General features: G+C 41.9%; 1 protein-coding gene across 6 annotated transcripts in view; it reads right to left on the reverse strand.

The window, feature by feature from the left end:
- LOC134348228 (succinate--CoA ligase [ADP-forming] subunit beta, mitochondrial-like) overlaps window positions 1-17,014 on the reverse strand; it is a 191,129-nt gene that overhangs the window by 95,049 nt on the left and 79,066 nt on the right. For 5 of the 6 annotated variants that reach the window (XR_010018378.1, XM_063051292.1, XM_063051291.1 and 2 more), the window contains one exon: window positions 5,042-5,180. Coding sequence is in view for 5 of the 6 variants with exons in the window: in XM_063051292.1 (XP_062907362.1) it covers window positions 5,042-5,180 (139 nt within the window). In the remaining variant the exon portion in view is untranslated. The remainder of the gene's footprint in view (window positions 1-5,041; window positions 5,181-17,014) is intronic. The other variant, XM_063051290.1, reaches the window with a different exon arrangement.

The following is a 17,014-nucleotide window of genomic DNA, read 5'->3' on the forward strand; positions in this document are numbered from 1 at the left end:
TATCCACCACTACTCTCTGGCGTCTCCCATCTAGCCACTGCTGAATCCATTTTACTACTTCCATATTAATGCCTAACGATTGAAACTTCCTAACTAACCTTCTGTGTGGAACCTTGTCAAAGGCCTTACTGAAGTCCATATAGACAACATTCACCGCTTTACCCTCGTCAACTTTCTTAGTAACCTCATCAAAAAATTCAATAAGATAAGTCAAACATGACCTTCCACGCACAAATCCATGTTGACTGCTCCTAATTAGACCCTGTCTATCCAGATAATTATATATACAAGGCTAATTAAAGGGGCCAATGGTTCAGTGTGCATTGATGGGCGAGGAAGGGTCAAACCTTTATTGGCATGTCTTTCAAGCAGGTAATGGGCAGTGCTGTCATGTGACAGTCACGACCCCTCCAATACATAATTTGTGCTGTTTCTTCTGAATGCTGCTTACACGAAGCTATGTGTGTGTGGTGTTTATTTACATGTCTATTCATGTACAGTGGCACGCAAAAGTGTGGGCACCCCTGGTCAAAATTTCTGTTACTGTGAATAGTTAAGTGAGTAGAAGATGAACTGATCTCCTAAAGTCATAGAGTTAAAGATGAAACATTCTTTTCAACATTTCAAGCAAGATTAGTGTATTATTTTTGTTTTGTACAATTTTAGAGTGGGAAAAAAAGGAAAAGAGCACCATGCAAAAGTTTGGGCATCCCAAGAGATTAGAGCTCTCAGATAACTTTTAACAAGGTCTCAAACCTTAATTAGCTTGTTAGGGCTATGGCTTGTTAGGAAAGGCCATGTGATGCAAATTTCAAAGCTTTATAAATACCTTGACTCATCAAACCTTGTCCCAACAATTAGCAGCCATGGGCTCCTCTAAGCAGCTGCCTAGCACTCTGAGAATTAAAATAAATGATGCCCACAAAGCGGGAGAAGGCTATAAGAAGATAGCAAAGCGTTTTCAGGTAGCCGTTTCCTCAGTTTGTAATGTAATTAAGAAATGGCAGTTAACAGGAACGGTGGAGGTCAAGTTGAGGTCTGGAAGATCAAGAAAATTTTCTGAGAGAACTGCTTGTTGGATTGCTAGAAAGGCAAATCAAAACCCCCGTTTGACTGCAAAAGACCTTCAGGAAGATTTCTGGAGTGGTGGTGCACTGTTCTACTGTGCAGCGACACCTACACAAATATGACCTTCATGGAAGAGTCATCAGAAGGAAACCTTTCCTGCATCCTCACCACAAAATTCAGCAACAGAAGTTTGCAAAGGAACATCGAAACAAGCCTGATGCATTTTGAAAACAAATCCTGTGGACTGATGAAGTTAAAATAGAACTTTTTGACCGTAATGAGCAAAGGTATGTTTGGAGAAAAAGGGGTGCAGAATTTCATGAAAAGAACCCCTCTCCAACTGTTAAGCACGGGAGTGGATCGATCATACTTTGGGCTTGTGTTGCAGCCAGTGGCATGGAGAACATTTCACTGGTAGAGGGAAGAATGAAATCAATTAAATACCAGCAAATCCTGGAAGCAAACATCACACAGTCTGTAAAAAAGCTGAAGATGAAAAGAGGATGGCTTCTACAACAGGATAATGATCCTAAACACACCTCAAAATCCACAATGGAGTACCTCAAGAGACGCAAGCTGAAGGTTTTGTCATGGCCCTCACAGTCCCCCGCCCTAAACATCTTCGAAAATCTGTGGATAGACCTCAAAAGAACAGTGCATGCAAGACGGCCCAAGAATCTCACAGAACTAGAAGCCTTTTGCAAGGAAGAATGGGTGAAAATCTCCCAAATAAGAAATGAAAGACTCTTAGCTGGCTACAGAAAGCATTTACAAGCTGTGATACTTGCCAAAGGGGGTGTTAATAAATAATGCCATGCAGGGTGCCCAAACTTTTGCTTCGGGCCCTTTTCCTTTTTTGTTATTTCGAAACTGTAAAAGATGGAAATAAAAAAGTAATCTTGCTTAAAATATTAAAGAAATGTGTCATCTGTAACTTTCTGCCTTTTGGAAATCAGGTCATCTTTTACTCGCTTAGCTATTCACAGTAACAGAAATTTTGACCGGGTGCCCAAACATCTGCATGCCACTGTATACAACAACAAACTCACCCTTGACTTTGAGATATCCTCCAAAATATAAATAGTGGGGAAGAAAACTTACGATATAAAATTGGGGACAGTGAAATCTATTTGAAAGAAAGTTTACAACTAAGGAAATAGCAGACTGATAATCTTAGCCTTTGAAGGCAAACTGTTTATGTCGGAAGCTGACACATGCATCTATGTAACAAAATAATGATGAAGAAACATGGTACACAAGAACAGCAAGATCAACAGGAATTGATTATGCCAATGATCACTCGATCACATGAGCAGATAGTGGGGGGGGTAAAGAACAAACAATATAAATATCAATATTACAATGAACTGCAATTGATGTAAAAAATGTTATTTGACTCAATCTTAGAAACCTCTGTACAGGTAATTTTGCAATAAAGCAATAGTTTTCAGAAACCACAAAAAGTATAGAAAGTCACATCAAAGCAGAACAAGTTGTAACTGCCTTCAAAGCACAGATTTAAGCAGGTTTTATTGGTTATGGAGACAGAGGCAGAGCCAAGTTAAGATAGCGCTAAACAGCGACCCCTTTGCTTGCATCTTCGGAAACAGCTCTATTTCCATCTTTAATATCTTTATTTTTCTCTTTCAGGGTTCCTTTCAAGACCCTGACCTGGAGTTACACGCTGACTTTGGTTCTTTGCGGGAATGGGACCAGTTTTCGGGGTTTCAGGACCGGCCATTGTTTGGCATGCCAGCCTGAGAGTCCAGCTAAGATCTTAGGCTGAGAAGCCTAAGATCTCGGGGCTCTGGAGATGGGCAGATCAAGAGTCGGTGTCACAGCAGGAGACCCATGTGTCATCAGGGGAGCCAGAAAATCTACTGCTGTGGGCCCGAACACCCAGGGTCTTTGCGATCTTCGAGCACAGAGCTTGAAAAAAGCGACGTAACGGACTTTTTAACATCGTAAACCAGTGAGTTATTTGTTATGTCTCCCTGCTCGCTGAGAAAATGGAGACACCTCCCTCTCCCTTACTAAGGAGAGAGAGAGAAAGAACCTGTGGTATGTCGAATGCCGGATGAAACGCGAAGTCTTTGGGGTACCTGTAAGTCTATGTCTTTGCTATTGCTTTGCTGATGCTTGAGTGCTCGGTGGCGGTGTTGATGCTTGCTTTTCTTTTGCCGGTGGGGTGAGGGGGGATTGTCGCTCGCTGCCACTTAAGCACAGGAGGGGGAAGCTGGGGGAGACTTTGGGGTTCTCAAGTTTAACTGTCGTTCATTCTTTGGGGCACCTTTGTTTTCGTGGATGCTTGCGAAGAAAAAGCATTTCAGGATGTATATTGTATACATTTCTTTGACATTAAATTGGACCTTTGAACCTTTACGATATAATAAGACCTGTGTAATGCAAGTACTGTTCCCTAATACATCAGTCGCTCATAGCACTTGCAATACAGAAACATGCTATACCCAAACTACATGCACATAACAAAGATACTGATTGAAATTGCAATAGTTTAAATGTTTTGAAAGTTGAAGTGATATGCAAATATCAGCAATATATTGATTTAGTTTGTATTAGGTATAATACCCAACCTGCATAACATTGTGTGTTTAAGGAACCCATACCATTTGGTTGTGTTGTAAATCGCATAATAGGACTTCAAGGGACAGTCAGTAACACTGTTCCTGCACAAGTTCAACAGTACTTACTTAACGTAGATCAAAATGCATAAATGCTGGAATTACTAGCAGAAGGCAATAAGGAACTGCATTCCTGATGTAAGTAAGGATAAAGTTCAGGAAATGTTATGATATCAATTCTTCTAAGATTCATAATTGCTTACAAATGTGCCAAGGCACTATTTTGCATTTGAAAACCCCAGAAAATCGAAGTATGAAATTTCAGCTTTCTCTGCTACTACGTCGACTCAGGTCGAGGGGGCCAGTGTCCGGCACAATGACGGACTCTCCACTTCTCCCTCTCCCTCATCAGTGTGTTCAGTTCATCTACATTAGCCACGCCGCTGTCTTCTAGGAGCATGTTGACCATAGTCTTGGGAGGGCGCCCAGGGTTCATCCTCCCGTGCTTGGGCTCCCATATGATGACTAGGCTGGTAGGTAGCTCGCAGTGGCATAGACAGTGACCCGCTAGTTGCAGTCTTCTCGCCTCGATTTTAGTGGTGAGCATCGGTAGGTTGTTATAGTGCTCGACGTTCGTCATGTGCTGTTGCCAACTCACGTCAAGAGCCATCTGGAGCATTCGTGTATAGCACACCATCTAGAGACTTTCGCATCGTCTTGGTGAATGTCCACGTCTTGCATCCGTACGTGAGAATGGACTCTATGACTGCTATGAAAATCCTCTTTTTAAGCCCTCTGGTCAGGTTCAACTTCCAGATTTCCTTCATGTCATTCATAGCCCTCCACGCCAGCGCCTTCTGTATCTTTATGTCCTTCTCCGAACTCATCATTCTTGACCCAAGGTACTTGTAGTCAAAGACTTTCTTAATGGTATCATTCTCTACAGTCTTGAGAGTACCTTCGTCGCAGTTAAACACCATGTACTCTGTCTTTTTAGCGTTTAGGTGAAGTCCAACTTTATTGCACTCAATTTCCACTTCTGTCAGTAGCTGCTGTGCTTCCTCCATCTGGTCAGAGAGCAGGACTATGTCATCTGCAAAATCGAGATCTGTGAGCGTAACAGGTCTGACCCTTTTGGCTCACCCTGGTTTTATGGTAAAATCAAGCATGTCATGATCTTTGGTAGCTGATCTTTGATCAAGCTACCAAAGATCAGCTTTCTCAGTTCCCTACAACTTTTTCCAAACCCCATTTATCCTCACCAAAGCACTAATGAGGTATTTTCAACTTTTAACTTGAAAATGCTGAAATTTAAGAGCAAAGACCTTTTTGCATGAAATCCTAAAGGCAAGCATTATTAAGTTAAAATAGAAGCAACCAGAGTACATTACCAATTCCAGAGGCATCCTCCACCATAGGATTTATCTCTACCATGCTGGCATCATATTTACCAAATATCTCATATAATTTGATCATAGTCTCTGCTGCATCTTCTATAACATCAGGAGGAAATCCCATTTTCTTTGCAAGCTAAAAAGATTACATTTCAAAAAGGGAAATTTACTAAAGTTGTAAAACTTCTACAGAAATCTAAACAGCAAGATACAAGTACCTCAGGCTACTAAGGCCAACATCTCACCTAAGTTTGTAGTTCACACAGTGAATATTTCATTTTATTATGCACATGGAAATTATTCAATAAGAGCTGAAAGCTGACTAGTTCAGAAAAACAACCAAGCAAATAGTTTATTTTGGCTTAGAAATCTGTAATGACACATGATGAAATTTCATACGAAATACAGGATTATTCAAATGTGTGATGTTGCATTAGGCATGTGAAGGTACCCACTCACATATAAGTAGTCCATGATAACGAGCTCCTCATGCAGATACAGGCCCTCAAATATTCAAACCTTGCTTCCACAAAATGTAAAGATGACAAACTCAAGGCTAGTGCTAGGATACATACAGGAATCCTTCAAAAATGTACTCAGTCAGGACCTCTTGCCACATACAACAATGAATCTAGGGTAATGTGAATGGCACATCCCCACCAAATATGAAAATAGATACAACCCCATCTCCAAACTTCAAACATTGCCCCTTCCCCAACCTTCCCCACAGCCTCCAAGCCTTTTCCATCCCCATGCCATCATCCCCTCATCTAAACAATTCTGAACCATGTCATAGCTACTTTATACAATCTCTCAGACAAAAGCCTCACAAAAATGATCATACTGCATTATTTAATGTACCCTGAGCAAACTAACTGCTGATGGAACTCTTGTGGAGGGGAAAATCCAAATGAAGAACTTCAACCTGAAAAATCAACTGTCCATTTCCCTCCACAAATACCACCTGACCTCCTGAGTTCTTCCTGCAGCTTGTTTTACATCTCCAAATCCCAGGATATGCACTCTTGTTTCTCCATTTAACATAGCTATCCAGATGCTGAAATACCCTTCTGTCTTGTTGGAAGAGACGTTAAATAAAATAGGCATAAAGACACCAATTAGTCCAGGAATGAGCAAGATGTCTCTTCATGCCAAGACCAACATTTCTCTTTGAACTAATGGGAGACTCTTTGAACTAATGGAGATGGGGTTGTTATTAATGAATATGATATAGTTGGGATCACAGAGACACGGCTCCAGGGTGACCATGGATGGGCGCTCAACATTCAGGGATATTCAATTCAGGAGGAATAGACATGAAAGAAAAGGAGGTGGAGTGGCATTGCTGGTTAGAGAGGAGATTAACGCAATAGAAAGGAAGGACATTAGCCGGGAGGATGTGGAATCAATATGGGTAGAGCTGCATAACACTAAGGGGCAGAAAACGCTGGTGGGAGTTGTGTACAGGCCACCTAACAGTAGTAGTGAGGTTGGGGATGGTATTAAACAGGAAATTAGAAATGCGTGCAATAAAGGAACAGCAGTTATAATGGGTGACTTCAATCTACATATAGATTGGGTGAACCAAATTGGTAAGGGTGCTGAGGAAGAGGATTTCTTGGAATGTATGCTGGATGGTTTTTTGAACCAACAGGTCGTGGAACCAACTAGAGAGCGGGCTATTCTAGACTGGGTATTGAGCAATGAGGAAGCAATCTTGTCGTGAGAGGCCCCTTGGGTAAGAGTGACCATAATATGGTGGAATTCTTCATTAAGATGGAGAGTGACATAGTTAATTCAGAAACAAAGGTTCAGAACTTAAAGAAGGGTAACATTGAAGGTATGAGACATGAATTAGCTACGATAGACTGGCAAATGACACTTAAAGGGTTGACGGTGGATATGCAATGGCAAGCATTTAAAGATCGCATGGATGAACTACAACAACTGTTCATCCCAGTTTGGCAAAGGAATAAATCAGGGAAGGTTGTGCACCCATGGCTGACAAGGGAAATTAGAGATAGTATCAATTCCAAAGAAGAAGCATACAAATTAGCCAGAAAACGTGGCTCACCTGAGGACTGGGAGAAATTCAGAGTCCAGCAGAGGAGGACAAAGGGCTTAATTAGGAAAGGAAAAAAATTATGAGAGAAAACTGGCAGGAAACATAAAAAAAAACTGTAAAAGCTTTTATAGATATGTGAAAAGAAAAAGATTCGTTAGGACAAATGTAGGTCCCCCACAGAGAGAAACAGGTGAATTGATTATGAGGAGCAAGGACATGGCAGACCAACTGAATAACTACTTTGGTTCTGTCTTCACTGAGGAGGACATTAATAATCTTCTGGAAATAGTAGGGGACAGAGGGTCCAGTGAGTTGGAGGAACTGAGGGAAATACATGTTACTAGGGAAGTGGTGTTAGGTAAATTGAAGGGATTGAAGGCAGATAAATCCCCAGGGCCAGATGGTCTGCATCCCAGAGTGCTTAAGGAAGTAGCCCAAGAAATAGTGGATGCATTAGTAATAATTTTTCAAAACTCTTTAGATTCTGGACTAGTTCCTGAGGATTGGAGGGTGGCTAATGTAACCCAGCTTTTTAAAAAAGGAGGGAGAGAGAAACCGGGGAATTATAGACCGGCTAGCGAAACATTGGTGGTGGGGAAAATGCTAGAGTCAGTTATCAAAGATGTGATAACAGCACATTTGGAAAGCAGTGAAATCATCGGACAAAGTCAGCATGGATTTGTGAAAGGAAAATCATGTCTGACGAATCTCATAGAATTTTTTGAGGATGTAACTAGTAGAGTGGATCGGGGAGAACCAGTGGATGTGGTATATTTGGATTTTCAAAAAGCTTTTGACAAGGTCCCACACAGGAGATTAGTGTGCAAACTTAAAGCACACAGTATTGAGGGTAAGGTATTGACGTGGATAGAGAATTGGTTGGCAGACAGGAAGCAAAGAGTGGGAATAAACGGGACCTTTTCAGAATGGCAGGCAGTGACTAGTGGGGTACCACAAGGTTCAGTGCCAGGACCCCAGTTGTTTACAATATATATTCATGACTTAGACGAGGGAATTAAATGCAGCATCTCCAAGTTTGCGGATGACACGAAGCTGGGCGGCAGTGCTAGCTGTGAGGAGGATGCTAAGAGGATGCAGGGTGACTTGGATAGGTTAGGTGAGTGGGCAAATTCATGGCAGATGCAATTTAATGTGGATAAATGTGAGGTTATCTACTTTGCTGGCAAAAACAGGAAAACAGATTATTATTCGAATGGTGGTCGATTAGGAAAAGGGGAGGTGCAACGAGACCTGGGTGTCATTATACACCAGTCATTGAAAGTGGGCATGCAGGTACAGCAGGCAGTGAAAAAGGCGAATGGTATGCTGGCATTCATAGTAAGAGTATTCGAGTAGAGGAGCAGGGAGGTACTACTGCCGTTGTACAAGGCCTTGGTGAGACCACACCTGGAGTATTGCGTGCAGTTTTGGTCCCCTAATCTGAGGAAAAACATCCTTGCCATAGAGGGAGTATAAAGAAGGTTCACCAGATTGATTCCTGGGATGGCAGGACTTTCACATGATGAAAGACTGGATTGACTAGGCTTATATTCGTTGGAATTTAGAAGATTGAGGGGGGATCTTATTGAAACGTATAAAATCCTAAAGGGATTGGACAGGCTAGATGCAGGAAGATTGTTCCCGATGTTGGGGAAGTCCAGAACGAGGGGTCACTGTTTGAGGATAAAGGGGAAGCCTTTTAGGACCGAGATTAGGAAAAACTTCTTCACGCAGAGAGTGGTGAATCTGTGGAATTCTCTGCCACGGGAAACAGTTGAGGCCAGTTCATTGGCTATATTTAAGAGGGAGTTAGATATGGCCCTTGTGGCTGAAGGGATCAGGGGGTATGGAGGGAAGGTTCTGAGTTGGATGATCAGCCATGATCATACTGAATGGCGGTGCAGGCTCAAAGGGCCAAATGGCCTACTCCTGCACCTATTTTCTATGTTTCTATGAGACAAAAACCCTGCAAAGTGGCTGTCAGGTGTTGGGGTGAGGCAATGAATATGTAAAATTCTTCATTGTTTATAAAGCATTTCAAGTCATTAACGGGAGAGATAGAAGTGTGTATTCTTTCTAAAATAATCTCTTGATTTCAGTGCCTCAAGTGTGGTCTAACCAAACGTGTACAGAGCTGCAACATTACCTCATTGCTCTTGTACTCAGTCCCCTGACAAATGCAAGCCTTGACCACCCTATCAACTTGCGTTCCAACTTTGAGGAATCTATGGATGTGGACCCCAAGATCTCTCTGTTCTTCCACATGCTAAGAATCCTGCCATTAACCTTGTAGTCTATCTTCACATTCAACTGTTCAAAGTCAATCATTTCACATACTTCTCAGGCCAGCTTGGCATCCTATCAATATCCCATTGTAAGCTATTCAGCTTCGGTGTTTCCATACCAGGTTGTGATACACCAGTCAGGATACTCTCCACTGTGCATGTATAGAAGTTAAACGTTTTAGATGGCATGCTGAATTGTGCAAACATCTATGAAAGCCACGACGCTGTCATATCTTCTTTGTGATGGCACTTACGTGCTGGTCCCAGACAACATCCTCTGATATGATAATGCCAAGGAATTTAAAGCTACTGTCCCTCTCCATCTCTAGCCCCCTCATGAACACTGGCTCATGGACCTCCGGTTTCTTTCTCCTGTAGTCAAGAATCAGCTCTTCGGTTTTGCTGGTGTTGAGTGAGAGGTTATTATGGCACTATTCAATTTCCAGTCTCCCTCCTATATGCCTATTTCTACCTTGGCCAAAAACAGTGTCAGCAAAATTAAATATGGCATTGGAGCTGCACTTAGCCTCACAGTCACAAGTGAAAAGTGGGTAGGACAGTGAGATAAGCACACAACCTTGTGGTGCGTGTGTGCTGTTGGTGACTGTAGAGATGTTGTTGCCAATCCACACTGACTGGGGTCTGTAAGGGAGGTAATAGCTCGAAACAATCCCACAGCCACTCCTTTGTATCCCATGACCACTTCTTTGTTGTTCTAACCTCTGATGCTTTGCTCTTCAGCCTCTGTATGCAGGTAGGCAGAGGACAGCCAGATGATCGGATTTCCTGAAATGTAGTCTAGGGATGCAACAATAGGTATTTGTGATGGTAGTGTAGCAGTGGTCAAGTGTGAAGGATCATCAGATGCTGCAGGTGATGTACTAATGGTAACTGGGCAGAGATTTCTTCAAGACCATAAGGTTTAAGAGCAGAATTAGACCATTTGGCCCAGAGTGTGCTCCACCATTTCATCATGGATGATCCACTTTCCTCTCAGACCCAATCTCCTACCTTCTCCCCATAAGCCTTCATACCCTGACTTATCAAGAAGAACATATCAATCTTTGTCTTAAGACGACCCAATGACTTGGCCTTTGGCAACGAATTCCACAGATGGACCACTGTGGCTAAAGAATAAACAGCTGATGTTTCAAGACTGCAGCCTTGAAGAAGAGTCTCGGCCCAAAACGTCAAATATTTACTCTTTTCCATAGATTTGCCTGGCGTGCTGAGTTCCTCCAGCATTTTGTCTGTGTTGCCTTGGATTTGCAGTAGCTACAGATTTTCTCGTGTTTGTGGCTTTTCAATATTTCATAGGTTTCAATGAGATTCCCTCATTCTTCTGAATTCGAGAATAGACCCAGAGTCATCAATACTATTCCTCGTATAGTAATCCTATCAATCCTGGAATCATTCTCGTGAACCTTTTCTGAACCCGCTTCAATGTCAGAACATCCTTTCTTAGATAAGGGGCCCAAAAACAACTCACAATACTCCAAATGAGGCCATACCAGTACCTCAACATGACATCCTTGCTTTTATTTTGTAGTCTCCTGAAATGAATGCTAACATTGCATTTACACACAAAATGCTGGAGGGCCTCAGCAGGCCAGGCAGCATCTATGGAAAAGAATACAATCGACGTTTCGGGCTGAGACTCTTCAGCAGGATGCTGCCTGGCCTGCTGAGTGCCTCCAGCACTTTGTGTATGTATTTGTATTTCCAGCATCTGCAGATTTTCTCTTATTTCTAACACTGCATTTGCCTTCCAGACCACCAACTCAACCTACAAATTAACCTTTAGGGAATCCTGCATGAGGACTCCCAAGTCCTTTGGCATCTCGGATTTTTGAATTTTTTCTCCATTTAGAAAATTGTCTACACTTTTACTTCTCCCAAACTGCATGACCATCCTGGCACAGTATTGCATTTGCATCTGCCACTTCTTTGCCCATACTCCTAATCTGTCTAGATAAATTGCAGCCTCCCTGCTTCCACAACACTACCTGTCCCTCCACCTATCATTGTATCTTCCACAAATTGACCACAAATCCATCACTTCTTCATTCAAATCACTGACATATAACATAAAAAGCAATCCCAAAAACAACCTCTGTGGAACACTGGTAGTCACCGGCAGCCAACCAAAAGTGGCTACCTTTAGTCTTTGTCTCCAGCCAATCAGCCAAGGCTCTATCCATCAAAGTTGCTGGTGAACGCAGCAGGCCAGGCAGCATCTATAGGAAGAGGTACAGTAGACGTTTCGGGCCGAGACCCTTCATCAGGACTTGAATTTCCAGCATCTGCAGAATTCCTCGTGTAAGGCTCTATCCATGCTAGTGTCATTCCTGTGATATCAATGGCTCTTAACATGTTAAGCCGCCTCATGTACAGCACCCTGTCAAAGGCTCTCTGAAAATCTAAGTACGCAACATCCACCAATTCTCCTTTGTCTATCCTATTTGTTATTTCACTATATAAGAGAAATTTGGATTTTTCAGACAAGGTTTTCCTTTAAGGAAACCATGCTGATTTCCACCTATTTTATCATGTGCCTCAAAGTCCTCCAAAACCACATCCTTAACAAACGACTCCAACAGCTTCTCAAACACTGAGGTCAAACTAACTGGCCTATAATTTCCTTTCTTCTGCCTCCCTCCTTACTTGAAGAGTGGAGTGACATTTGCAGGTTTTCAATGCTCTAGAACCATGCCAAAATTTATTGATTTTTGCAAGATCATTTCACATGCCTCCACAATCTCTTCAGCCACCTCTTTCAGAACCCTGGAGTGTAGTACATCTGGTCCAGGCGATTATCTACATTCATATCTTTCAGCTTCCCAAGCACCTTCTCCCTGGTAATGACAACTTCACTCATTTCTGCCCCCTGAATACTCTCCAACTTCCAGCATGCTGCTAGTGTCTTTCACAGTAAAGATTGATGCAAAATACTTATTCAGTTCATCTACCATTTTGTTGTCCTTCATTACTACCTCTCCAGCATCATTTTCCAGCAGTCCATTATCTACTTTCGCTTCTCTTTTACACTTTATATATCTGAAGAAACTTCTGGTATATTCTTTATTATTGTTGGCTAGCTTACCTTTGTATTTGATCTCTTCCTCCTTAATGGCTATTTTAGTTACCTTCTGTTGGTTTTTAAAAGCTTCCCATTTCTCTAACTTCCCACTAAGTTTTGCTATTATCTGCCCTCTGGCTTTTACGTTGGCTTTGACTTCTCTTGTCAGCCACGATTACGTCATCCTGCGTTTAGAATACTACTTCTATTTAGGGTGTATTTACTCTGCGCCTTCCAAATTGGTCCCAGAAATTCCAGCCATTGCTGCTCTGCCATCATCTCTGCTAATATTCCCTTCCAATCACCTTTGGCCAGCTTCCATGCCTTTGTAATTCCCTTTACTCCAATGTAATACTGATAGATCTGACTTTAGCTTCTTCCTCTCAAACTGCAGGCTGAATGCTATCAAGTTGTGATCACTGGCCTCTAAGAGTTCCTTTACCTTAATTCTCTAATCAAGTCCAGCTCATTGCACAACACCCAATCCAGAATTGCTGTACCCCTCATGGGCTCAACCACAAGCTGCTTTAAAAAGCCATCTTGTAGGAATTCTACAAATTTCCCCTTTTGGGATTCTGCACCAACCTGATTTTCCAAATCTACCTGCATATTAAAATCCCCATGACGTTGTCCTTGTCACATACCTTTTTCTATCTCCTGTAGTCCACATCGCTACTACTGTTCAGAGGCCTGTATATAACTCCCATCAGGGTCTTTTTACCTTTACAGCTTCTTAACATTACTCACAAGGATTCTACACCTTCTAATCCTATGTCACCTCTTTCTAAGGATTTGATTCCAGTTTTTACCAACAGAGCCCCCCCAAACCCTCTGCCTACCTGCCTGTCCTTTTGATACAATGTATATCCTTGGATGTTAAACTCTCAGCTATAATCTTCCATCAGCAAAAACTCAATGTTGTCCACATCATACCTAGCAATCTCTAATTGTGCTACAAGTTCATTTACCTTATTTAGTATACTGCGTGCATTCAAATATAACACCTTCAGTAATGTATTCATCACCCTTTCAGTTTTGTCCCCCTTTTACATTACAACTCATCCCACTGACTACAATCTTGCTCTATTCATCTGCCTGTCCTTGACAGTCTCACTACACACTGCCTCTGTTTGTAAATGACTGCTCTATCCTCAGTCCTTTCACTCCGGTTCCTATCCCCCTGCCAAATTCGTTTAAACCCTCCTGAACAGCTCTAACAAACCTGCCTGCAAGGTTATTGATCCTCCTCGGGTTCAGATGTAATCCGGCCCTTTTGTACAGGTTGCATCTTCTCCAGAAAAGATCTCAATGTACCAGAAATTTGAATTGCTGCCCCTACACCAGTTCTCAGCCATGCATTTATCTGCCTGATGCTCCTATTCTTATCCTCATGGGCATGTGGCACAGGCAACAATCCAGAGATTGCTGGCCCCGCTTTTCAGCTTTCTACCTACCTCCCTGAATCTCCTATTACTACTGAATTCTGCTTCACCTCTCCTCTTCTGAGTCACAATGGCAGACTCAGTGCCAGAGACCCAGTCGCAACGGCTCCCCCCTTCAGTATCTCCTCCCTGAGTACTACTGTGAAATTCTCCCTTACCAGTAGCATAACCCCTCCATTTCTTTTAACTCCCCCTCTATCACGTCTAAAACAGTGAAACTCAGGAACGCTGAGCAACCGTACTTGTCCCTCACACATCCAGATCTCTGTAATAGCAACAACATTGTACTTCTACGTACTGATTCTAATTTAAATCTATTACCCATACTACTACTTGCATTGAAATAAACGTATTTCAGCCCATGAGTCCTAATATGTTTATTAGTGTACTGGGTTATCAATGGAACAGGGCTTTTGTTCAATGGTGAAGTCTCCACTCGAGTCATATGTTATAGAAAATGAGCCCTTCTGCAGGTAGTGGTCCAGGCAAACTTCAATTTGGCTTGAAGCAAATCCCGAACATCTATTTCTACTGTTCCTCAATTTCTTCTCTATTTTCTACTCACCACCTGAAATTTCAGCAGGAAATACTATCACAGATTTCAAAACTTCGCAACCACCAATTCCTAATTTTTGAAGATATAGAAGTACCCTTAAATGGTAAAATCAAAGCAAAATTTCTCTATTTTAATGATTGCAGATTTCAATCCCCGTAGAAAGAGTGCCTTTTCATTATGCAACACACACAAAATGCTGGAGGATTTTCAGCATCTGCTGATTTTCTTGTTTGTTTTCATTATGCATGCTGTGTAGACTGATCATTCACTGTTAATAAAGGTTTTGCATTTAAAATCATCTTCGCTTGGCTGTACAGTGGATTCCGGTTAACTGGGCCATTGGTTAATCAGAGCAAATGTTTATTTGGGGCAACTCTTAAAGGACAAAAACTAATCAAGAAAATGGCTGGAATTTCCTTTGTTTATTTGGGACACTATGCCATTTAACTGGATCAACAGATAGTTCCTGTACGAATCTGTCAGTCACGTACACTTGTGTGACCATTAGACACTACATAGCGCAGTTAGACATGTTTGTGTTCAAAATGCAGTGATTTTTCTCACTGATAGTTTGCAAGAAATAAGCTGTAAGACAACTCAGTACTGTTTTGCTCACTGTGGTTTCAAACATTCAGGCCTCGAGATGCCAGAAACAGTCAGAAGTGAAAATGAAACGATTTCACTCAGATTCACAGAAAAGTACAGCACAGAAACAAGCCTTTTGGTCTGTACTGAGCCATTTAAACTGCCTACGCCCATCAACTTGCACCAGGACCACAGCCCTCCAGACTTATATCATCACTTGAACAGGCAGCTTGTTCCACACTCTCACCACCCTCTGAGTGAAGAAGCTTCCCCTCATGTTTCACTTAAACTTTTCACCTATCACTCTTAACCCAAGACCTGTTTCTATTAAGGTTCCCTTTTTTTCTCTCTGTTGCACCTGAACCCAAGGGGGACCAATATTCTTGTGGGCAGGTTTTTTGGAACTGTTGAGGAGGGTTTAAACTAATTTGGCCAGGGGGTGAGAACCAGGACTCAGGATAGGGCGGATAGTAAAAAGCAAAGATAGTGTGCAGTCAGACTGTCAGGAAGGGTAGACAGATAATAGGACAAAATTGCAGCAAGCAGGGTGAGTATCACTGCATTAGGGAAGCGGAATCAAAAAGGTTAGCAAAAACAGTACTCAAAGTGTAATATCTCAATGCACGGAGTATAAGAAATAAGGTGGATGATCTTGTTGCACTACTACAGATAGTCAGGTATGCTGAATCGTGGCTGAAGGATGGCTGTAGTTGGGAGCTGAATGTATGTCCAAGGTTACACATTGTTTCTGAAGGATAGGAAGGTAAGCAAAGGGGCTGGCATGGCTCTGCTGGTAAAGAACCGCATCAAATCAGTAGAAAGATGTGATATCGGATCGGAGGATGTTGAATCCTTGTGGGTTGAGTTCAGAAACTACAAAGGGAAAAGGACCTTGGTGGCAGTTATATACAGCTCTCCAAACAGTAGCTAGGACGTGGACCACAGATTACAATAGGAAATAGAAAAAGCATGTCAAACGGGCAATGTTATGATAGTCATGGGAGATTTTAACATGCAGGTCAACTGGGAAAATCAGGTTGGTAATGGGTCTCAAGAGAGTGAGTTTGATGAATGCCTACAAGATGGCTTTTTAGAGCAATTTGTCATTGAGCCTACTAGGGAATCAGCTATACTGGATTGGGTGTTATGTAATGAACTGGGGGTGACAAGGGAGCTTAAGGTAAAAGAGCCCTTAGGAGAAAGTGATCACAATACGATTGTTTGACTTGAAATTTGCTAGGGAGAGACTAAAGTCTGACGTAATAGTATTTAAGTGTAGTGAAGGAAACTACAGTGGTATGAGAGAGGAGTTAGCCAAAGTAAACTGGAAAGAGCTGATGGCAGGGATGAAAGCAGAGCAGCAATGGTGTGAGTTTTTGGGAAAAACAAGGAAGATGCAGGATAGATGTAATCCAAAAATGAACAAATACTCAAATGGCAAAATAGTATAACCGTGGCTGACAAGAAGTCAAAGCTAATGTAAAAATAAAAGCGAGGGCATACAACAAAGCAAAAATTAGCAAGAAGATAGACGTTTGAGAAGCTTTTAAAAACCTACAAAGAGGAACTAACAGGATCATTAGAAGGGAAAAGATGAAATATGAAAGCAAGCTAATAAACAATATCAAAGTGGATAGTAAAGGGTTTTTCAAGGATGTAAAAAATAAAAGAGAGATGAGAATCAATATAGGACTATTAGAAAATGAGGCCAGAGAAATAATGTGGACAAGGAGATGGCAGATGAACTAAATGAGTATTTTTGCATCAGTCTTCACTGTAGAAGACACTACCAGTGTACCAGATGTTGCAGTGTGTGAAGGAAGAGAAGTGACTACAGTTACAATTACAAGAGAGAAGATGCTCAAAAAGCTGAAAGACCTAAGTCACACAGACCAGATGAACTGCACCCTAGGGATCCAAAAGAGGTAGTGTTAGAGATTGTGGAAGCATTAGCCATG

This window comes from Mobula hypostoma, chromosome 6 (genome assembly GCF_963921235.1).
Source record: "Mobula hypostoma chromosome 6, sMobHyp1.1, whole genome shotgun sequence".
NCBI classification, from domain to species: Eukaryota; Metazoa; Chordata; class Chondrichthyes; order Myliobatiformes; family Myliobatidae; genus Mobula; species Mobula hypostoma.